At 38.6% G+C, this 24,889-nt stretch overlaps 1 protein-coding gene and 2 long non-coding RNA genes across 13 annotated transcripts; 2 read left to right on the top strand and 1 right to left on the bottom strand.

The window, feature by feature from the left end:
• Nucleotides 1-9,244: 9,244 nt before the first annotated feature.
• Nucleotides 9,245-13,090, top strand: LOC112165395. Of its 11 annotated transcripts, none has more exons than XR_005800894.1 (8): nucleotides 9,245-9,743; nucleotides 9,922-10,034; nucleotides 10,112-10,200; nucleotides 10,513-10,605; nucleotides 10,751-11,000; nucleotides 11,221-11,432; nucleotides 11,553-11,637; nucleotides 12,618-13,090. It is a non-coding gene; the product is annotated as an uncharacterized LOC112165395 (long non-coding RNA). The 11 variants fall into 11 exon arrangements; XR_005800895.1 differs by having other exon boundaries at nucleotides 9,245-9,813; XR_005800900.1 differs by having other exon boundaries at nucleotides 9,245-10,034; nucleotides 11,221-11,283; nucleotides 11,368-11,432; nucleotides 11,557-11,637.
• A 1,551-nt stretch (nucleotides 13,091-14,641) lies between these two features.
• On the top strand, nucleotides 14,642-15,340 carry LOC112203364 (uncharacterized mitochondrial protein AtMg00810-like). The gene has a single exon (XM_024344342.1). The coding sequence runs from the start codon at nucleotides 14,642-14,644 to the stop codon at nucleotides 15,338-15,340; it is 699 nt and encodes a 232-aa protein (XP_024200110.1).
• A 6,459-nt stretch (nucleotides 15,341-21,799) lies between these two features.
• Nucleotides 21,800-22,654, bottom strand: LOC121049615. The gene is made up of 3 exons (XR_005800901.1): nucleotides 22,506-22,654; nucleotides 22,209-22,274; nucleotides 21,800-21,926 (listed from the first exon to the last, which is right to left on the bottom strand). It is a non-coding gene; the product is annotated as an uncharacterized LOC121049615 (long non-coding RNA).
• Between the last annotated feature and the right edge of the window lie 2,235 nt (nucleotides 22,655-24,889).

Below are 24,889 nucleotides of genomic sequence, written 5' to 3'. Positions count from 1 at the left end.
GAGGAATGCATGCAATCTAGCATTATATTCATCAGTGTGCTTATCTAAAAATATCCATTCCTTGTCCATATCGTTGATCAAAGATTTGTTATCAAGCTGCATACAAAAAAAAAAAAGGAATGAGTATTTAGTTTTTGGTGAAAATAAAAATTGATTTCTAAAGTCATAAATAATACTAAAAAAAATCGATGAACAAATGTCAATAATAATTGGAATAAAAATTGATACCTTTTGATGATCGATGCTATCTCTTTTTCAACTGAAAATTTGTTTGATTAAATTTTGTTTCCTGAACGTCAATTCATAGCACCTCAACATCAATATGATTGAGTGGTTTGCATTGGAAGTGCACCCGTGCACAATTAGTATTGGATTTGGAAACTTATCAATGCATAATTAACATTGGATATGGAAAAGGGTGCACAATTTGCATTGGATATGGAAACTGAAATTGTAGCTATTGGTTACCATATTGGATACAAAAACAAGGAAACGTGGCTAATGTTAGAGAAAAATTTGGAATATTATTTGTATTTTGACTCTAATCCACTTCAATTAATTTTTTATTTTATTTTTTTAACTCATTCTCAATCTGCACCTAATATATTAGAAATAATTTTTATGCGGCAAATTAAAACTGATAATTATGTTTTGCGAATTAAACCCAGTTAATAATTATATTTTAAATACCACCAATTTTTACTAAACGTATGACAATTTAATGGATACAGATATGCATAATTTATTTTGCAATTATGCCCATTAACTTATAATACTAAAACTCTAATAACATATTAAATCGAAAAACATAAGAAAATAAATGAAACAGATATTTTTTGCAATACGATTGAATATGGAAGTGCACCAGTGCACAATTAGTATTGGATTTGGAAAGCTATCAATGCATAATTAACATTGGATATGGAAAAGGGTGCAAAATTAGCATTGGATATGGAAACTGAAATTGTAGCTATTAGTTACCATATTAGATACGAAAACAAGGAACGTGGCTAATAAAAACTAAATATACGATTATCTGAATGTTAGAGAAGAATTTGGGATCTTAATACAATTAAATTTTTATTTTTTTGAAAACTTATTGTCAATCTTTTTTTTTTTTGAGAAAAAGATAAAATTCATTCAATCAACCGAAAACCATACATTGGGGGGGACATGAACCAAAACCCCAATAAACTGCAGTTACAGATACCATTAGGCCAATGGGCCCAAACTCTAACCACAATACGCCCCTTTCCAAGGCTACATTGATCATATGACCCCGAAAGTTCCAGTAATACCTCGTAATCAACCGCCAAGAAGACTGCGTCCTCTTCAACACCGCGTCCAAAAGTACCAGATCACGTGTAAAGGATCGCTCGTCAGCGACTCGACACCAAAAGTAAACCAGAATTGAACCAAATAGTCCTCGTCCTCGGGAATGACACCATTCACATGGCATAACACCTAGACCCAATCCTAGCTCAAAAGAGTAGGAACCCAACCCTTTCTCAAAAGAGAAGGGACTTATTAACACTAACCTAACCAAAAAAGAAACCCTACTAAAAACCAAAAGACCACCGTCACAAACCCTGCCCCGTTGCCGAGTAAACGACCCCGACCAGTTGGAAATCCTCGTTGCCGGAATAGTATGGTCGGTGACTAACTTCTCCCTACCAGCTCTAAACCGCGATAGGCCCTGAATAGCACAACCACCGCATGAAACCTCCCCCAACCCGAACTCGCCTCTACAGATCAACCCTTGCTGGACGGAGACCCGCCCCCACCCATGGACATCTCTCCCCCACAAAACGCCAAACCACCACCAGGCTCCCATGAACCCCACCGCAATCCCCCACAATCCGCCACAGTTTAGATCTTGCACACAGAGAGGCAAATCACATAGCAAACTATCCGGCCACCGAGATCGATCCCCTCCACCATTGATTAAAACCCAGTGCAGCCCAGCCAGCCATGACTGCCATCCTGGCCGTAACCAAGGCAAGAAGCCAAACCAACGAATCAGCGCCGCCACCCAGACGAGAGAGACACCGAATGCAACCACCCAAACTCCAGACCACCGGGAAACATACATAGCCCGTCTGGCAGCAACCACACCACACCAGCGCAGCCAAAGACCAGCGCTAGAATGAGGGTGCCGCCAGACGAGGACCGCCGAACACCAGAGACTCAAGTTTTCTCCAAAGCGCGTGGGGCGCGTACCAACCCTCCACAAACTTATTGTCAATCTGCACCTAATATATTAGAAATAATAGATATACGGCAAACTAAAACTCATAATTATGCTATTTCAAAAAAAAAAAAAAAACTCATAATTATGCTGGCAAAGCAAATCTGGTTAAAAATTATATTTAAACAACAATCAATTTTTATTAAACGTATGACAATATAATGTATACAGATATGCATAGTTTGTTTTGCAATTATGCCCATTAACTAATTATACAAAAACCCTAATGACATTTTAAATATAAAAACACAAGAAAATAATGACACAAATACTTTTTCCAATACGAATTGCAAGGAAAGATGATTAATTTGTAAATTTGAATAAATTAAATACAAATAAATAATTAGATATTATTACTTCACACCCTTAACCATATCGATATCAGATACTTATCCGAGTATTTAATATAAAATATTAATTTAGTATTTTATTTAGCAATGAATACGGATTTTTGTCTTTAATAAATGTATTAACTTATTTTGTTGATTATATTTTTTATTTTGTCACAGTACCCATAAAACAAAGAATACTAAAAATATAAAAGGGTGTCATTTGCTTTACTCAAATGATACACTTAGAAAAGTGTATCCAAAATGGGTGGCCACTAGAGATTTTGCTAGTAGTGTAAACAGGTCCAAAACCCCTTCTCCGAGCTTATTTTCATTAGAGAAGTTGCAAGTGGCAGCTATAATAGATGCATAACTAAATGCACTTAAATCTTGTCCCCTCTTTCCATCATTTTGAAGCCCATTAGCATCAGTAGGTCTATTAGATTTCATGATGTTCAGCATATCCTGGATATTTGTTTGGTTCTCACCTATTAAGATTAATGCAGATAATTATCATTTCTATTCGCAAAAGCAACATAAAAAAACAGGTGTACATAATAATCTCTAAAGAAACTAATACCTGCAAGTTTTCTTTTCCGTATTAGGTAGCAGAGGCTGCAAAGCACCAGCGCCAGAAGAACAGCTGCAATTGCAATACCAATCCATATCCACTTATGTGATGCATCTACAGCGACAAACTATTATCTATATAGCTGTATATTTTAGTTACATCATTATGCATAACTAGTTAAGCAGACTAACCATTAATGTTTCTTCGAGAATGTAGTTTATATGTAGGGACTAGTCCTGGTATAATATATTTAGTTGCATAGCTATCCGGATCTTCAAGGACCTGAGAATACTTTACACTCCAAAATTGACATCGAGTCTGATTATCAAAGAGAAATTCAAAACCAAGGCAGTCACAGTTCATCCAACAAGTAAATCCCATATCGACTTGAATTTGTCCTCTGGCCTAGGCGTGTCCCCAACGAACAGTGCTGCACCATGATCACTATAGGAAAATAGGTCATTTACGGCGCACAAAAAACGCCGTAAATGACATTTTACGGCGCGCGAAGAGACACTCTTATAGACAGCGTCGTAAATGTACTCAAAAGCACACCGTAAATGTTCTCATAAGCACGCCTTAAATTTTCATTTACGACGCGCATTGCACGCCGTAAATGTCTTTTGCAAAAAAAAAAAAAATCAATTTATTTTCAATTGTTCCAGGATCACCCCAACATTGTAGCTATTAGCCATATCATGTTCAGGCACTTATTGAAACAAAATAGAAGTACAACATACCCAATGTAAAAGAAACTCTTCATCGAAATTATCTCAATCAACCACAATAATCATATTACAAAAAGTGTAATAATGATATACTAAACCTCATTACATCATTTTATCCTTTGACTAATAAAATCGATTAGTTAGCGAATGATATCTATCACAATATTCCACATTCCACATGGTATCACAATATATCACATTACCTCCCACAAGTGAGCGAATGGTTATATCACATTACGGAAGATTAGATAAAAAATTAAGGACCTTTTCCTAATCCTTCACCTCCCATTAGAGCTGCTAGGTGGACACTTTTGTTTCCTGGAGCTAGCTGAACATGCATCAAGAACTTTCAAGAAGTTATTAATGTAAATTCTGCAAGCCAATCATGGAACAGAAAGAAAAATGTCTAGCCAAAGAGAAGACACACAAATAGTGATGAAAGCTTCATAGCCTGGGAAAGTATATTTTGATACACACCATAACATACCTCAGCAAAACCAATAGCCTTCTTACACTTGCTTGCCCAAATCGCACACCATGAGTCTGCAAACATTTCAACCTATTTTAGAGTATTGAACCATTTCCAATTGAGCTACTACATTTTTGGAAAAAGTGAAAACAATAATGCAGAATACTATTTTCCAATAACATGTATAAATATTGCACATCAAAATAGAAAAACACAATTAAGCCAATTATCTAATCAAAATATTTCACTTTTATTCCATAATCAGAAACCGTTGATGTAAATCAAAGTAGACAAGAAACCAAGTTAACCAACCATACATTTCCATCACATCTCACAAAAAGCTCAAGCCCTCAAGGTGTACATCACAGACTATATAATAATGAGTAGGGTTAGACAAAAAATTACAAGGCAAAACCACATTCTCTAGAAAATACTGCTAATGCCTAATGAGATAAGAAGTAGTCCCATTTGTCCAGTCCATGGTCATCTGTTAGTTTTACCAGGCTAAAAATATATAGAAGGAAAAATTTTACACATAAAATCACACATTGGAAAGGATTCCTCACTCCTAACCATTGTCTTTACAGAACAAAAGAAGGGAATGCTTAGTTTACTTAATTCCCGTTGCACCAAAAAGTATATTTTGACCTAGAATTGGAACTCTAAATAATGCAGCACTCGCTAGTGAAGAACATAAGCATACCATATAGGAAAGAAACGAATAATAATATTCATCACCACCAGAACAATCACTCATTCCAACATAAATCTAAAGCACACAAATTGAGTAAATGAAATCACCTGCTGGAAGCCAAACGTAACAAATCAGTATACATAATAGAACATCTCGGAAGGATCAGAAGCTAGGGATGGTTCACTTCTAGAAAATGTAGTTCCAGTCCCATGACTCCCATCTATGAAGGATAGAAAACTCTAAAGTTAAACAAATAGGGACTCTTCTCTTGCGATGCTGGGTTAAAAGTAATGAAAATTGAAACTGAAATTTATGCATTTCATCTGAGTATTCTCTAGCTGAAATGATACTGAAATTAATTGCAGCTGTAATTGTTACCAAGCTCAATCGCAACCGAACCAATATCTTGCAAATGTGAACCAGAAAAGAGAAATAAAGTAACAAGTAACAACAGTAGTGAACCTGAGCCAAATGCTAGGATCGATGCCGGATACTATGCAATCATTGGCACGCACAATTTTCTTGATTCCAGTGTTCACAAAGTAATTAAACGAGTCCAAATTCTGCTTTACCAACCCTCTCACCTATACAAATAAAATTTCATTTCCTATATACAACAAACAAAACAACAACAACAAGATCGAAGAGCAATAACTAGCACAAGAACATATAAATGTTATTGGATTCAAACCTTTAGAAACTCGGGAATGAATGCGAATTGTTACCAAGATAGAAATTTGGGATCAAAACCTTGAAACCCCAAACCCTGAAGTGAACTGGCTACTGAGAAAATGAAATTTAGAGAGTAAGTAAAAACTAAAAAGCATACCGTTGGTTCTTACTGCTCTTTGAAATCACCAGAACAATCACTCATTCAACAATTCACCTATAGCAACCACAAATCATCCAATCAGTTCACAACTTAATCAAGTTGTTAGAATCGTAATCAGTCATTCAGTCTCAATCCAATGCAACTAAAACAATTCCAGAAAAGCTCAAATTCAAAAGGCACAAAGAAAAACAGTGAAGTTCATGCAGCTTCAACCTCGTGATTTCTGATTTCTCGTCACTGACATAGAGAACAGGACCGTCGCCGCCTTGGTGATACCCTACCTTTCCGATGCTTACCCCTACAAATCCAAAAAAATTGGTTTGATTGGTTGGAGTTAGGGTTTTGAGATTAATGGAAAGAGGGCTTACGACACCGACGAGACCGATGAGCTCACATCGCTATGCTTCTCGCCACTGTCATCGACCAGAAGCACCACGGTCCTTGTGTCGGCACCAGACTTTTGAATATATGCTTGGGCTTTCGGCAGATCGACCAGAATTATCACCGGTCCTTGGAGATTTTGAGAGAGATAGGAAGAGAGTGTGTGAGTGAGAGAAGAGGACTGAGATTTAGGTCCGAGTCTTTCTATCTCTCCTTGTTCCCCCAATTTTTAGCCAAATGTTTCGGGGCAGGTTAAATACGCCTTAAACAACGAACAAATATATCGTTTATGGCCTGCATGTTGTGCACGCTGTAAAAAAAGTAACAAACGAGTATGATTTATGGCGTGTGTTTTATTGTACGTCGTGAATGACCATCAATTACGACATGCAGATAATGCACGCCGTAAATAACGTGTCGTGAAAGATTACTTTTCCTGTAGTGGACTTTGTCCGAGTTTGAAAGATCAAGGATTTCAAATAAAATAAACAATTCCGAGTTTCAGTAGAAAGTTCATGGAAGACTTTTTGACTTCTCAAAGACGGCAAAGACGGCAACGTCTTAAGTACTCTGAAATCTGAATTGTATACTCAGAATATTTTGGTGGGGCCATATGATTTTCACGCGACTCTGCACTCGAACGAAAATAAAATGGCAGGTAATCGGTTGCTATCCTCCTCTATTTTTGGTAGGGGCAGTCTCACCGTCTATGCTTTCCTCACTGGAGTTGCCCGCATCCTATCCGATCCCAGCCCGACCAGGTATTCGCTTTCGTTCTATTCTGCTCAGAAATATCAAATGTACCCAAAGAGAAAACTAAACTAACAAATAAAGTTCCAATCTTTGAACGATAACTTTGATGCCTCTTTGTTCACAGCTAATAGTAAATGCTAAGTTCAGTACATTGAGACATGAGTAATCTTAATATTAGTTATGAGTTCTCCAATTTACTGATGTCCTACTGTGTGCAGTTTCCTCTATTCTATATTTGGTTAACTCTGTTTATTAGGTGTTATTGATTTGGAAAATGCAAAAATGGGTTGCTGGTTGTTTGATTTTGAATCAATAGCATTTGTTTCAATTTGCTCTACTCTTAAAGAAATAAAGAAACAGGAAGTTGCGGGTCTGAAAAGTTCTAGCATTTTGATGTTCTTGTAGGGTCTTCTAGATGTAAAGAGAAGACCCCATGTCCAAGACAGTATTCGCTTCAGGCTTCCCTAAGCTGATCGGGTTCTTCAGGATTTCTATGTCTGTGCTGAGTACTTTTCGCAGTGGAAGCAGAACAAACTAATGAGATTAATCGGGTGTGCTTTTGAGAGCCGTTATTACAAATTTACAATAGCAAAAGATAAGCAGGGGTTTTATTAGTTGAGTATGGAGGAGGGCTTTTATTTATGCTATTGTATTATGTAAAGCGCCTAAAGAATGTTGAAGATAAATGTCCCAAGAGTGATAACCAGCTTGGTAGAGCATGAGATTCAGAAGAGCGTTGTTTCCCTATTCTTATAAGACTTATTCTCATCTTAGATTGAAAAGTTGGGGTGTCATGCCAGGAATTACATATGGTGTAGGCTTTGTTGCCTACCGTCATCATCCTGCTGTGGTTTATTCTGAATATGCGGTGATTGTGTTATCTGAGGAGGATGGCGATGCAAATACGCGAATGAGGGTGTGGTCTGATATACATTGCAATACTTTGTGGAGGTGTTGTGAAGACATTGCTAGTACTTGATATCGGCTGAAACGGTCATAATGCAAAATCTCCACCATGTTTGGGGAGGTATACAATTGAAGAGTGCCGATCGCAAGATGGAATCTAGAACAATGCTGTGAAGATCAGCTAGTAGTTGAAACTGAAAGGAACCAAGTCAGAGATATAATCTTTTTTCGTCACTTTAAACTTAACTGCTATCAAGTAAAAGGTATGCTTCCTCTTTAGCTAGAATCAGGAGCTATTGATGTGCTAAAAATGTTTGCAATTGAACTTCTATGTATTCTTACTGAATATAATCACCGCTCTGATGAACTTCCTCTTACAGTAACTATATGATTTTCAACACACAGCCTTGAGTAGTATCTGTTACGGTAGATCTGGTTCTTCTTATGGGACTGTACAAGATTAGGTAGGCACTACATCACCCTAGTACCATGAATGCGGTATCTGTACCAACATGTGGCTGGGTAAATATCTCTTGATCATCAGTCTCATAGAGTTGACCCTCCATTGGCTTCTCCTGTACGTGGACAGAAGAGAGGTCAATGGAGGCATTTTCAAGTCTTCAACCTCACCATAGAGCACAATGACCTTCTTGGCTATTATTTTATGATACTCATATGCACACACAATTTCAATAATGAATCAATTTATATTTTCTCATAAATCCACGCTACTACAAAAAGTTAATCACACAACGGAACAGAAATCGTCTGTTGTCTGTTTAAGTAAACTTTATTGTACAACGGTATTAGTGATGTTCTGTTGTGTGAATATCAACAAAGTGATAACTTATTTCTCAGAACTACATTGCACAACACAATTAAGTATTGTCCATTGTCTGAGTCTTAAAAATTTAGTGGCAGATTTTTCCTCCACTCTCGAGTCTTGGTTGCCTCTTGAAATCTAAAATTTGGGCCACTAGGTACAACGATGCTTGAGATTTCCGTTGTGTGATTGGAAATTGGACGCCAAATTTTGAGTAAGCTTGCTTGAATGTCTTCCACTAGGTAAACCTAGTGCAAGTTGTAGAAATTGGACAACATGAGTTATATTTTTCTGATGTGTGAAATGAGAACATAGGTGGCAACATTTTGAGTGAAAATGTTGTAGGCGGCATGTTTCCCTCTATGTTTTGGCATTTTGATTTTATGTAGTGCACTCATACAACAGTTTGTTTCAGTTTCTGATGTGGGAGTAATTTTGAGAATTTGTTGGTAGGTTTAATTGCCACATCGTGTACAAAAGAAAAAAAAAATAATTAAAGAAAACAAAACCCAGCAGTCCTCTGAGCCAAAGCTCAGAGCTTTCCCTTATTCCTCTCATCCAAAACCCTCAAATTTCAAATCCCCTAATCTTCATCTCATCCAATTCCTTCCCCAATTAGAATCTCAACCTTCAATTCAACTCTACTATCTCCAGTTCACCGTCTTTTGCTACCAAAATGGCATTCCCTGGCTGTTGTTACCATTTTCTAGGTCGTCTTTCTTCGTCTCCGACACCGCACTGTACCAAAATTTTCACCTTCCTATTTCAATTTGCTCTTATGGCGATACGCGTCTCCCTAGGGTTTTCCGGCTACGTGGCCCAAAACCTAGCCTCCTCCGCCAATATTCGCGTCTTTAATTGTTGCATCGTCCATGAATGCTGGGTTAGGTCTCGACAAACCAGAAGGCCAATCTCGACTGCTCGGGCATGGTCCCTAATTACCGCTCCAAATTCTCTGCCACGAACAAGACTCCGACCTCCCTCTACGACGCCCTTGCCGAACTCCTCGGTAAAAGCTCCAAGACCTTGATTATGTCCACCTTGCTCTTTGAGAAGCTTTAATGGAAGCTTATGAATCTGTTGAGTATCTTATTGTTTTTTATTTTGTTTTGAAGTTTTTCATTGTTCTTTTTGGTAGGCTCTTTTTTTTTTTTTTTTTGATTTTATTGGAATTTGGTATGTGAAAGTGGAAATGACAAGCTCAGTGGAGAAGGAGGAGGTTGCGTCCTTAGAGTTGGCATTGGATTGCTTCTCACTCTTGCTGGCTATCTCAGTCTCCAAGCTCTGATTCTTGAAACAGGTACACTTTCTCTTTGAAGGATGGGGAATTCAACTTAATTGTGTGGTGCAATAATAGTTTCGGTGTTTGTGTTGTAGAGGCCAGAAAAATACCTTGGAGAGATAGAAACATGGGAGAAAGCTGAGGCAATTCTCACAGAAGCATTAAATGAGTTTGGCAAACCCTGGTAGGTATTTTTAATAATGCTCTAGTTGCCTCTAGGCATCTAGCTAATGCTTTATTTGGTACCTCATCTAGTGTTTATTTTTTGGTGATAGGCATCTAATATAGTGTGATCATAAGATTGATGTATAGCATATAAATTTATATAATGGTTTTGATGGAAAGTTTAGCTTGATGGATGACAAACTTTTATCATAAGATTGGCCAAAATATTGGGGCTGATGGTGTGTTGTCTAGGTCCATTATCTATTTATTTTATAGGTGCCTCTGAATGATTGTGTGTGTGTGGAGTTTTACATTTTCAGTCATGTTCCAGATAAATGAAGGGGATGGTGCACTTTACGGAAAAAAGATAGATATCGATGTATCTGATGCATTGAACATGAAATTTCAGTGTGCAACATTATAGGTATGTTGCTATCACTTTTTCTATTCAACGATCTCTTCTTCTTTTGTTTTCTCATTATGTAAATGTAACTTTCTTGGGGAAAAAATACTTTTGTTGCAGCTTGATTTTCAGCTACTAACTAGCTTTGAGCTGTATTACTCAGCAGAGGGTGAAGAAGGCAAGGAGGCACCTGTTATGATACACAGAGCCATTTTGGGTTCTGTTAAGAGTATGTTTGCTATACTGCTGCATCACTACAATTGGAAATGGCTGCTCTGGCTTAGTCCACGTCAGGCAATTGTTTGCCCTGTCTTGGACAAATCCCAGCCCTATGCTCAACAGGTAGTTTGAAATATATCTTTCAGGCTGGTTATTGTGTTGATGTTGACGCAAGTGATAGGACCATACAGAAAAAGGTTTGCATTCATAACTTTGTCCTATTATTAAGTACAAAGTGTTCTTTTCTTATAATCCCTGGTGATCTGTTTTGTGGTTTCGGCGGTAGGGGTAGAGTAGCTTTGATCCTTTATGAATCTGAAAAGCTATGGTTAATATGAATATGTTCTTCATCATTGTTTATATTCCTTTGGTATCAATGCTCTATGCACAGACTAATTTCTTATTGTGTTACTGCAGCTATTGCCACAGTTGTCACAATTGCAGAAATTCCCAAGAACAATGAGCTGGCTGTTGAGAAAAGTGAGACTTCTACTTTTCTTTTAAACTTTCAGCAAAGCAATTAACAAATTGTCAAACATATTTATTCTTTTTAATATTACACAGAAATCATGACATCAACTGTTGACATAAAGGATGATTCTAGAGGGAGACCAGTCCAAGAAGCCAAGGTATAAATCCTAGGAGCTTCGAGGCCTAGTGGCCTGGCTGGATATAAATCCTTACTGGCTAAGCTATCCGATCAATCTTATCTTTGAATTGCTCATGAATCTTGTTTTGCACTCTGCAAGGCAGCAGCAAGTAAAAGGTGGAGAAAGTTGTTTGCAATGAGAGCACCTCAAACATCTTAATCTGCGCTTCTAATCCTGGTTTAAGGTATTGTTCTCTGAGTAATTCCAATTACAGTGCATTGATATGCTTTTTGTGTGATATATGCTTCAGTTATGAGTGATGTGTGAACAATAAATTTGTTGCATGTGGGGATTGAAGTAATCTAGTATGACAGATAAGTTTTCCTTATTCATAAATATCTCTTATATTAATCCTAACCATCATTCCACGTTCAATGTTGTACATAATAACAACTACATTACTGAAGTATTATCGACTTTTTCTTTGGTGAAGAAGTTAGTAATCTGCTTTTTTAACTGCAATAATGCTGTTAATTGGTAGCTTTATATATTTTCTTTATTTTAGCTCAATGCCCTTATTCAAATATGTCAATTTTTCCTATGTAATATTAGATTACTATTTAATAAGAAAAGAACAGAAGTAGCTAGCCGAGAACCATGTGAAAGATTCCTTCCATTCCCCAGTTTATAATAATTGTTTCAAGTTAGATCACCTTAAAGTCCTTTCTTTTCTAAAAACTGATAACTCCAGTTTCATATAAGGCTTTAGGCAAAACCCAACTTAGTGTTTGTTTTTCATTCTATATTTGTTTTGTTGCCCAGTAAAGTCTGATGATGGAGCTTTTGACGTCAATGTGCACTAGAGAAAATAGCATGTGTCGTTCACTAGGCATATTAGATTTTTGTGTTGGCATATCTTTGGAACATTAAATTTTTCCATTTTCTAAAAGTTCTTGAAAACTTCAGTGTCTTACCATAAGAACATGATAGTATCGATTGTTTTCTGAAATTTATGTATTACGTCTTTTTTTTAAAACATGGTATAAGGGGAGCATAAAACCATTATTTCAAGGGGACTTATATGTGCAACTCTGAAAGCCTATCCAGTGTGTTCACACATAGTAAATATTCAATAAAATGTCAAGACCTCGGTCATGCATTTTCTTACAGAGACTGCCTTGCTCAACTAACTGAAAACATCTTCACATTATCTCTCTTCTACAGGAACTATAGAACAATTTGTTGATAAAAAAGAAGCCTCTTCATGTTTCAATAGAGCATTTGCTGGGTACTGAAATGACTATTTTTTGTCTCAACTCTGTAAGTATCACTAAATACGTACTAGAGAATCCATGTCTTAACTCGTAATTATTTGTACTGTTATTTTGATAGATATGAGATTTTTGGCAAATCTTAATATAGCATAAATGTCTAGCATAAATGGGTGTAGTTACCAACAACAAGAGCCAAGTGTCCCAAGCTCGGCCGCAAAAAAAAGTACAAAGCAATTGGAGCAGGTCCTTCCAGGTTTTATTGAAGCCGAAGGCTAAGAGCCATTGAGAATATGAATGTTTTTTTATTCATGTATATCTAGCTAGGAATGCTCTTGTTTGGTACATTATCTAGTTACTTGAATGTATAGATGTTTGAATAATGGTACTTGAATTATATGGATTATAGTACTGTTTATATGGTAATATTTCGATCATTATTTCGCCGAGAACCGTTTACATGGATATTCTTCTTGTTGTCCAAGTTTCAGTTATACAACACAATATAAAACAAATGTGTTGTATAACTGTAAAAGAGTTCAAAATTGAGACTTCTCCTACAACAGTTATTGGTGGTTACACAATCTGATTACAATATTCACACCACAGCTAACCAATATAATTGTTGTGTGAACTAACAACCCAACAATAAAAGGAAACAAAATTCTGTCGTGTGAGATTCATAACACACAACAGAAATAAGATTATCTCTGTTGTTTGAATGCAACAACAGACAAGGGAGATAATTTCATTTTGGTTGTGTGTTATTAATCTCAGACAACAAAGAAAGAATTATAGTTGTTGTGTGTTATTAATATCAGACAACAAATAATGAGTTATAATTGTTGTGTGTTATGTGTCTCAGACAACAAAGAGAGAATTATAGTTGTTGTGTGTTATGAATCTCAGATAACAAAGAAAGAGTCATAGCTGTTGTGTGTTATGAATCTCAGACAACAGCAGAAATTATCTTCTGTTGTCTGAATGGCTGAGGCATCCCCGCGCAGAATTCACACAACTGAAATAGCTATTATGTTAAGCCAACTATTGTCAGACAACGATGGAATTACCGTTGTGTGATCTTTTAATCACACAACACTCACTTAGACCACGGTGGACTTGGTCATCAAACAACGGAAATCCACCGTTGTCTAATTAACTTTTTGTAGTAGTGACAGGAAGGGAAATATATATGGCTTGAATTTTGCATTCAAGTTCCTCTTCTGTCCTGCCATTTCATTAAACAACATTCTGAAACTCCAAACATGAATGGTTTGTACTTTGGGAGCTATATAAAACCTATTTTGCCTCTTGCCACAGTACGAGAAATAGTGTTCTAATCTTCAGGGTAAAAGCTTGCAAGTCGAGAGTGAGAATCGTTAGGTAAAATTTATGTGAAGAAGAATATGTATATGATTACAATTCTAGATTTTAGCATCTGATACTACTTGTGTATTCATCCTATCCCTACTGAGTAATATTTGTTTCTTTCTCTGGAAATAGCTCTGTCTAGAGATGTAATATCCCATTAGGCATGAGATCAAGAACAAGAGGTCTCCTTGATCCCTCGGAACCAAACTTGATTATTTGCACCACATTGACATGATGAATTCTTCCCTTAGTGTTGATTATAAGGAGCCTTTTCTCCAGTTGCTAAAATGAACACAGTTTGAGATTTGTTATCTGTTGTTGTGAATTATGGCTAGTCTCTATACCAAATAGATGTCAAGAAGATGTGTATATGAGATTACCTCTTGGACATCCATGTGAAAGTGAAGCTGGAATGGTGTGCAAACTTCACAAGGCCTTGTATGGTTTGAAACAATCCCCACGTGCTTGGTATTCCAAACTGAGTTCGGTTCTTCTTGCCTCAAGCTTCAAGCGAAGTCAGACTCCTCCTTGTTTGTTCGAAATGGCAAGGCTGGAAAATTGGTTGTTCTAGTGTATGTGGATGACTTAATCATCACTGGAGACAATATGGATGAGATTAAGTCTCTCAAGTCAGTCTTGCACAATACCTTTGCCATCAAAGATCTTAGACTATTGAAGTACTTTCTTTTAATTGAAATGGATCACTCCTCAAATGGTATGTTCTTAAATCAACGCAAATATGTTGTTGATCTTCTTGATGAGGCAGGAATGAAGGATAGTAAGCCTGCACGCACTCCTCTTAGTAGCAGACTTAAAATAGATGTTGAAGGAGAGCCTCTCTCAGATATTTATGTTTATCAACGCCTTGTCGGTAAGCTCATCTATCTTACCATTTCAAGACTATACCTCACTTGTGCTGTGAGTTTGGTCAGTCAATTCATGCACTCCCCTACCACTCATCATCCACAGATTGTCAAAAGGATTCTTCGCTACTTAAAGGGCACAGTTGATCGAGTAATTGTTATGAAGAACAATGGTCACTTCAACCTTGTGGGCTACTCAGACTCAGACTGGGCAGCTAATGCCATTGATCAAAAGTCCATAACTGGGTACTGTACTTTCATTGGAGGCAACCTAGTTATTTGGAAAAGTAAGAAACAAACTGTGGTTGCTCGTTCTAGTGCCGAAGTTGAGCAGTATCGTGAAATGGCATCTATAGTTTGTGAACTCATATGGTTAAAGACATTGTTGGGTGACTTAGGCATTGTGTGCATTGTGCCCATATCTCTACATTGTGATAACTAGGCTACCATGCATATTGTAGCCAATCCAATCTTCCATGAACGCACCAAACATATTGAAGTTGATTGTCACATGCATTGTTCGAGATCAGGTTCAATCTAAATTTATTGAAATAGTGTACACACAATCATGTGATCAACTAGCAAACAATTTTACCAAGATTCTCGCTTCCGCTCAGTTTGAACGCCTGCTGTCCAAGCTTGGCTCAAGGAGCTCCATTGATTCCGCTTGAGGGGGAGTATTAGAAGCTACTAAATTAGAGGTTACCTTCTCCCATACTCTTCTAGTTTTGAAGTCTTCAGTCTTCCTTGTTTTAAGGCTCCTCCTCACTCTACAGCTCTGCAGTAAAGTCTTCCTTACTTCTAGGTCCTAGTTTTATGGCCCATAGTTAAGACTTAGGAGTGATTTGTGGTAATGTTCACAGTCCTTGACCCATTGGTTATTGGCTTGTTATGTCTTCCACTATATATAGTCTGTATCTTGTACATATTTTGCGTGATCAATATATACAAACACCAACATTCAAATTCACTAGACACGTTCAAGAGATGTACATATCGCCTATATCACATACCGCCAAGCATAAGCAACGACCTCATAGGTGGACCCCACGACATGGCTAGCCTCGCCTATGGCATGCATCCAGTAGACCGACACCCGAGCTACGTTGCCATGGTGGAGGTCAGCCAGTATCTAGTCGGGAGGCCACCCTCCCATGCTCTCCAAAAGGCTTCAAGAGAAGCAAATATGTGTATTATTGTCCCACATTGGAAATACAGAATAGAATAGGATTTCCTTTAGCTATAAGAGGAAGTCATCCCCTTCTTGGAAAGGGATGGGATCCATGATCCCCACACTTGTATTATTACAAAAGGCTACTTGGCCTTACTCATAGTGGAATCTCTACGTGGACGTAGCCTTGCCTCAAGGGCAAGGTGAACCACTATACATGCTTGTGTCTTTCTCTCTATCAATCATGCTTCATACTTGGTTCCTGTATTCTCACACAGAACATTGACTCTAGAAGGAAGTTCCCTAAGTATGGGTATGAACCTCCGACCTTGAGCAAGAGTCATGTTTGGGTACCACAAGTCACCGGGTATGGGTATGAACCTTCGACCTTGAGCAAGAGTCATGTATGGGTACCACGAGTCACCGGGTACATGCAGGACGCCCCTCACCCTCAACCTCACCCAAGCCTCCGAGGAGCCAGTGGGTACTCTGAGCCACCGGGTACTAAGAGTCAGCGGGTACGCACAGGACCCCGCACCCTCAATTCTACAACTGCTCTTGTACGTCATGCTTGAGAGCCCGGTACCCGATCCTATCTAGGCACCCATGCCTCCTCCCAGATTGTCATCACCGACAACCTCAATATCTGGACACCCAGTGTACCAGTGACCCACCCCGGAGACCCTAGCTTCTACTTGGACCTACTGGGTTTGTCTCTTCACCAACATCACCCATCCATGTTAACTGGAGTTCAAGTGGCAGCAGACCCGAACCCTCCAGGCATCCATGTCTCTCCGGCAACGTAGTCCTCAATGACTCACCAAAAGCTTCATCACCTCTGGGTGACCAAATTAGGAACCCGGTAGCCTCTTCACCTCTTGGTAACCCAACCTGCAATAGCTTTCAGTACCAGAATGACTTATCAACTCGCCTAACCCACTAGTTTCTTCTGAATTCAAACCCAGAATGACTTACCGGCACCCTCTGGCCTTATTCCTCAACTCACGGTGACTCATCTCCTAGCAGAGACTCGACTCTCGACGACTTGGCCCAGAAACGCTTCTCGTTGACTAAACTTGGTATCTTGGTTAAACAGTCTTCGGTACTCGATCGACAACCACACATCTGAGTACTTCATTGTGCTTTCTCTAACGTCAACCCTCACCTCTGGCCCAGGCTGTTGCAGATGTCTCGGGGACCTCGTCATTAATTAGCTTTCGGCCTTCTCTAATTGGAGAACCACCGGGTCTTGCATGCTCACCCGTCAGGACCATCATCCATTTTCAAGGTCCCATTATGCCAAAAAACTTATCAAATAACAGACAAAAACTGTTGTGTGATTAGGAGTGCCACCGTTGTAGAACGAGCTGTTGTCTGTTGAAAATTCAGACAACGGTGGAACACAGTTGTCTGAGAAACACATAGGCAACGGGTATGTGTTATAACTGTTGTGTGATGGCTCGGCAGATGGCTCAGCAGATGCCAGGCGCAGCTGCCCAGCAATTGAGGCTCTACTTTCACACAACAGAATTTGTTTAAATCCGTTGTTTTTTAAGCCTTGTCAGACAACAGGGTTCTAGTGCTTTCTGTTGTGTGAGAGTAAATTAGAAGACCTATTTTTAAAAAAAAAAAAAAAAAAACGATTGTCTGATAAATGAGAAATCTGTTGTATGATCATTTAAACATTCATTTTACCTAATGAACAGTAGTGATCAAATGGAAATAAAATTTGATGCAAACAATCAAATGAACTAATAGTACTCCAACCCATAATTTAAACTTCAAAGTACATTGGATCCACCAGGATACAATTCGTATTAGTCATTGTTCCACAAAATCATGAATCGGTGACAATTTATTGTTTAACATTGCATCCGGGACAAAGACATTAGTGTGCTAGAAATGGATCATTGTTTATTGGACTATTTATGATTGCTTACCCACTTCGGCCACGACTAATGCTTGCTCCTGCAGCTCCTCTTTTTTTTTCTTCTACTTCTACCACCACATCAACTTGTTTCAAGAAGCTGCATACAATACTCCCACATCAAAAGCCACACTACCCATGAGCAACATGACAAAATGACACAAGCAAGAAGCTGCAGAGAAAGACAAAATACAAAGACTTATATTTACATCTGGTATTGCAAACCCAAGCTTGGAAGACAGGTGATCTTTCAAAACATAACAATATAGTCACGCCTTGACAACATACCTTAATTAATAAGTCAAAGTATCCCTGGAGATGTGAAACAAGATTCTGCTTTCCTTTTATACACAAATATATACTAGAAAAATGTTGCTCTTATGAAAGTTTTTGAAAAATGCAGTTAGTAGTTTACTACACTGCAAGTACTTAGGCATTGCTATTTAGATTTGGCTTGGAATGTAATCTAAATGGCAACAGCGTGATTTCCTGATCATATCCAAGCTAAATGGTATATAATGCTTACTTATTCACAGTAACTGAAGTGAAAAAAAGAAAAGGTGGTAATAGAATATTATCAATATGCACAAGAAGCACGCAGATCCAAATACATAAAGAAACACTAGGATTAAACTAAAAGAGAATAAAAAGTAGAGTTCACATATGGATTAGGTATCCAATCAATATGATTCTAGGAGGTAACACTAATGAAAGAAACTTGAACATTGCTTTGAGAGCTACCATCAGACTGCTAGTTAAACACCAACAAAATAATCATATTTTATAATAATGGAATAACCTGTATCCATACATGACTTAAGCATTTCCAACAAGGAATACGTATTCATCGATCATGACCCACTTCCAAGTTCATCGGTCACAACTTTAAAGAAGCAATTGGCATGAGCTAGGATATACAAATCTTAGTCTCTATCCTAAGAAACATTCAGAAAAACAATTACCTCACGTATTTGTCGTACGTAGGAGTCCATGAGGGATGGGCATTGCCCTTTTTCATGTTGAATATCTATAGCAGGTTGAGAAGGAGGTTGCCAAGCAATTTGAACTCCCACTTTTGGAATATCTTCTGGAAATCCCTCTATGAAAACTATCTTCCATGAGGCCTGACACGGATAATCAAAAGACTTAACTAAGATGTTTATTCCTTTTGTCATATGAATATAGCCTGTTACACCCCATATCGGATATACCCTTGTTATTCAGTTGCATGGAATTCCTTATGGTTACCGTTCGCGGTTATAATTTTAACGTTTAGGGGGTGGTTTAAAATTGACTTTTTGTGAGTTATTAATTTGAGAAAATTTCCTTCATGAAAGTTGTAGAGGGCGTTAAACCGAGCGCGTGCATATGTGGTACGTAAAAATCGGAGTTCGTATGCAAAAGTTATGAGTGAATTAAGAAAATTACTGTTCATGGTAACTTTTGGATAAAAATAGAAACTTACCAGGGTAGGTTTCCAAAACCGGAAACCCACCCCCCCCCCCATTCTCTTTCTCTCTCCCCGACTCTCCCTTCCTCTCTCGGCCGATTCGCTCCCCCTCCGAGTTCTTCCTCTTCCGGCCGCCTCCGGACGTAATCCGGCCAACCCCAAGCTCGGTTTCCTCCCCCGGTCACGTCTGTGGAAGCATCTTTGGACGATTTGGCCGGAAAAGCTCGGATCGAACGAATTTCCTCCCCGGTTGCAGTTTTGGATTTTGGCCGATTCCCGGCCATTCCGGCCACCTCCGGCCCCCATCTCACCGTCGAAGGTTCGGTTTTCATCACTGATCATTTCCCCTATGGCCTTGTATCACGATGTGTTGTGTAGAGGTCGAATCGACGAATTGAAATTCTTAGGTTCTTGAAGTTTTCTGGGTTTTGTTTTCATTGTTTGATTTCGGCCATTTGGAGTTAAAATTGATCAATGTTGTAGTTGAGAAGTTGATTGGGTCTGTTGAGATGATGTTGTTGCCGGAATTTGGTGGTCATCGGAGAAGGTCGCCGCCGGCGCGTGGTCCCCACGTGCCGCCACTGTAGGTAGCGCGTGGAGGCGCGTACAGTAGGGTTTTAGACGTCATTTTAATCCCCTGTACCAGTGAATGATTGTAGAACGTAATGCATGAAGTTTGGTGGAAGTTGGAGGATTTACAAATTGAGTTTAAATGTTTAATTATTGATTATCGTGAATTCGATCGCCGAATTCCTTTTGAATTCACTCTAGGTATAGCATCAATGACAGATTATTGTTGGAGCATTAAGGATGGATGTTGTAGAGAGTTGAGGAGTCGGATTTTAGGAAGAGGGATGTTTTGAATTTCCAATTATAAGTATCGTAAAGTTAAAGTTCCGTCCTGTGAATTATATATTTATGATTGTTCTTCGTACAGGACGAGAGGAGTCTCCATACGAGGAGAATCACGAGCGACGTCAGGATTGACCGCTTATTGTGAGTGGACCTTTGATTTTAATTGATGCATGCAAATTAAATTCCGCAAGTTTTAAGTTATTGATTTAACAACTATTTATCGAGCATTTTATTTTGGTTTGGATTATTGAATGTTTTATTGGTTTGAACTTTTGAATTAAGATTCGTTATGCTCGATTTGAGGATTTTGTTTTATGCGGATTCGGAAATTTATACTATTGATTTTATATTTATACTCAGCTCTTGGAGCTTTTTAAGAGATTTACGAAATAAGAATTCGAAGAAGCAAAACTTTATACTTCTTTATACCCTACTTATATTGGAACTTGAGATGATCTTGGCGTGCGGGGTCACGTCTTTATACACTTGGATTCTTATTTCGTGAGATAAGTGGGGAAATTATACAGATTTACTGGCTTTGGACGATCTCCTTCCTCACCATACGCGGGTCATGTGAATAGGTCTCCTCCTCACTTACTTTGTGTTTGTGAGTGGCAGTGAGGTAGCTTTCTCCTCCTCACGTGGGTGGTAGTCGAGGTGATATTCTCCTCCTCACACAATCTATGTGTGAATGGAAGTTGAGGTTATTAGTTCTCCTCCTTGCACAATCTATGTGTGAGTGGCAGTCGAGGGTAGGTTGAGCCTGAGGGGCTCCATTCCCGTATGGTGAACCCATTTTCCCCATATTCTTTGTTGTTGTTCTTGACTAGCGGGGCTAGTCGGTCTTTTCTTAATTATTGCATGCATCGGGAGTTTTATTGAGATAATTGTGGAAAAGTATAAAACCCTTTTTCTTTCAATTACTTATTTTTGTCCACTCACGCTAACGTTTTGATATACTTTTCCCTGGGCCCTTCGGTTTCAAATGCCCAGATTGCAGTGTTGTTGCTCGGTGTACGAGTGTGAGCCATAGTGACCGCACCTGCTTCCGCCATCACCTTCTGTAGGTTACCTGGTTAACCTACTGTATTCCTTGTCTATTTATATTCCTAGAATGCTCTGATTACTAAGGGATATGTGACCCAACTTACATGTATTATATTCGAGGTCGATGACCTAACTTTGGTGATTGTAGTAAATTGTATCTTTCGGAGTTTATGTTTGATGTGGATAGTTTTGAGTTGGGTTGTTTAAATTTGGGAGCAGGGTGGCTCCAGGAGTTGTGGTTGGATTTTTTTTGAAGTGAATTATTAGCTTTCAACAGGATTTTGGGTTACCCATTTTTAAGGGAGGTTATGCCGAAAATTTTGGTAAATCTCCTTTAGAGGTGGGTCCCGCAGGGCCACTTCGGATTCCAGGGTGGAATTCGGGGCGGGTCTTGTCATAGCCAGCAGGTGAATATATTTCCCATCAAAGTGGAGGAAAAGAAAAACTTACTTTACGTGGTCAGCCATATCAAAATCCAGTGGGAAACCCCTGCATTATAATGGAAGGGGATATCCACGGAGATAAGTGGAATCCACACGAGAGCCCCGCTCCAATGCCATTCTCCCAGTTCGTGCAATCTGAAAGTAGTAAAGAACTGTTAAGATCTAGGAACTAAGAACACGGCAACCAAGTTCTTAGACTATCTGAACAATAGAACCCTGTTGGAAGAATGTCTATATGACACATAATTGGAATTTGCATCATCTGTCAATGAGAGTGCAGCTTCCTGGCATTAATTGAAACTATCATTGAACACTCGTGTGGAAACCCAGAAACAAGACCATGCAACAAAAGCATGAGTGTTTAACAATGGTTTCAATTAGTAATTGGTTACAACAACAAATAATGAACAGACAAACCTCGCAAAGCCCATAGGGCTCTAGTAACTTCTGCAGTACAATCATTTTATTCAAATCGCCAGTAAGCTGAAACAATTATGAATAGATGGTATTAATGATATGTTGTGAAACGAAGCAATAACAGATGCTAAGTCTCGAGTATTATGTAGTCAGTTCTGGAACATGATTAAAAATGCTTGAGCCGTAACCCCAACTAATACCAATGATCAAAAGGCAAAAACGCTTTCTACCCTGTTGGTAAAATTGAAGTACTGAACAAGCACAGTATGTGACTTGAACGAAGGAAAGAGATTCAACCTCAAGAGTAATTGTGTGATCAGAAACATCAACGGCTTTAGCACGGAAAATGCCAGCAATATCAAGAACATCCCTTCTAGCAGTAGTGTTTACAGCAATCTTTATTAACATCAACTCTCGCTCAGCAAATGGTAGGTGTGTAATATCCCGAACCTGGAGAAACAACCACCATTTTCCATCATCCAAAAAGGCATGAATAGATTCTATTTTTTGGTTTCTCTTCCTAGAACGAGCTCCCCCCATGGTGAAAATCTGGTAATCAATGACTCAATATATACCTAGAAACTGCAGCAGAACAATACTCTATCCATTCAATTACCAAACTTGAAAATACACAGGTAGAGAGTACAGAAAATAAGTATCCAGTACAATCAATTGACCCAAAACTCTATTATAATCATATTCATTATGATCAGCACTACAGATTGAAAATATGAATTGGTATTGACAGCCAATGTCAATCCTTCATAATCCCAATTTCCTTTGAGCAACGTCATATATTCCTACCATCTATAAAATCAACCAGGAATAATGAAAATAAGAACTGCAAGCAAACATTAATTCTATGAATCAGTCGAGCATAAAAATCATTAAGCACCTATTTATTGAGTTACTAACTTGCTATTCTTTTTTTTTTTTTTAATCGATACTAGCACACATTTTACAAACACTAACAAATCAAAGAATTGAAGCAGAACAATATCAAATATGCACGGAAAAATTGAAAATGAAAAGTAAAAGAAAGGTCAGAGAGCGAGTTATACCAGATCCTGATAGAGGTCAAAATCCAAAAAGAGAATTAGAATACCAAAGCAGTGATATTCATCTCCAGATCTAAAAGAAACCCCCAAAAGTGAAACCCAAATTGAAGGCAACAATTTGAAACAAGCCAAATTGAAAATTCGAAACCCTAACCCCAAATTCTTAAAAGAAATTACTTACTATCCCTTAGAGAATAGAGTAGGGCGATGTACTTCTTTCCGGAGAAGCATGCAGAAATACCATCATAACCGTCGACGGTGGTGGCGATTGGTCCTCTAAGAGATGGAGGTTGAGGCAGAACACACAGTCTTTGTGGGAGCGAAAGGCGGCAAAGGTCACTCACTGTAGTTCGAGATAGCCGGCCTTCCGTTGATATGTAGAAGTGGTCGGCCTTATGGATCTTTCTGGAGAGGAACATATTGTCTGGTATATCTCGTTGGAGTAGACAAAGATAAGACGAGAGAGAGAGAGAGAGAGAGAGAGAGAGATGAAAGGATAGGAACACTTCCCTTATAATAAGGAAAAAGAAGGGGTGGGGGGGGGGGGGGGACATTTTCAATTTTGTATTCACAAATCACACAACGCAAGAATAAGTTGCGGTTGTCTGATAATGTACATATTAAATTTGAGTTAAGGGAGCAAGGAGGGAAAATTCCCACCTATGTGCAATCAAAGTATCAGTTTTGGTGCTAGGGACAAACATTTCTTATTATACGCATTTATATGCGTGTAATTATATCTAAAACACTATAAATAAGCAAATCTCCATGTCAATTAATACGTAATTAATCTATTTTTATTTACTTTGTAGAAAATAAGCGGAATTGCGGAAACAGAGAAAATTGTGAGAAATTAGAGTTTCCGACAAAAGGACGAAATAATCAATGAGGGTCAACCGTGGTCAACGCCATCAAGGGAACAGAATCTAATTGCCTCCGATAGTATATGCTCATTTACCCAATTTTAGCTTAAAATTTGCCCACTTGCTCCACTAACTATTTTTTAACCCCGTTTACCCAAAACACTCTAAGGGATTATTTTCCCTTTACCCAATTAATTCTTTTTTTCTTCTTTTTATTTATTTTTGGGACTTTTTTACCCTCTCCCCCCTCACCGACTTCTCTCTCCTCCCCCCTCACTCACTCACTCTCTCTCTCTCTCTCTCTCTCTCTCTCTCTCTCTCTCTCTCTCTCTCTCTCTCTCTCTCTCTCTCTCTCTCTCTCTCTCTCTCTCTCTCTCTCTCTCCAGATGACATCGGATTTCTCTCTCCCTCCCTCCATCCCTCCAGCAGATCGCCCACGACGCCTGCTCTCGCCATTGCGGCGCCGAAACTCGTCGTCGTGCTCTCCGCGGCCAGGTTCGACGCCAAGCCAACGGTCCTCGTCGCTTAGAAGCTCGGCAAGGCCGGGGTTGACCTTCTGAAGGAATCGACGACAGACTGAAAACTGCTATCTGCTATTGTGCAGTCATAACCATAAAAGTTGTTACATTAGTGCCCCCCAGTAGACTTTGTATTGGGGGCCAATGATGACTGCTTTATTTATTGACGGACTGAAAACTGCTATTCTAAAGTAAATGTAGTGTTAAATTGCAGTAGTCGATAAATGAAAAAAATTGTGTGG

Source organism: Rosa chinensis, chromosome 5, assembly GCF_002994745.2.
Source record: "Rosa chinensis cultivar Old Blush chromosome 5, RchiOBHm-V2, whole genome shotgun sequence".
Taxonomy (NCBI): domain Eukaryota; kingdom Viridiplantae; phylum Streptophyta; class Magnoliopsida; order Rosales; family Rosaceae; genus Rosa; species Rosa chinensis.
Note: the sequence above shows the minus strand (reverse complement) of the source record. Positions and strands in the feature narration are given on the sequence as shown.

Excerpts from the sequence above, each read along its gene's own strand:
- LOC112203364 (XM_024344342.1), top strand. The coding sequence starts at position 14,642 with ATGGATGAGATTAAGTCTCTCAAGTCAGTCTTGCACAATACCTTTGCC.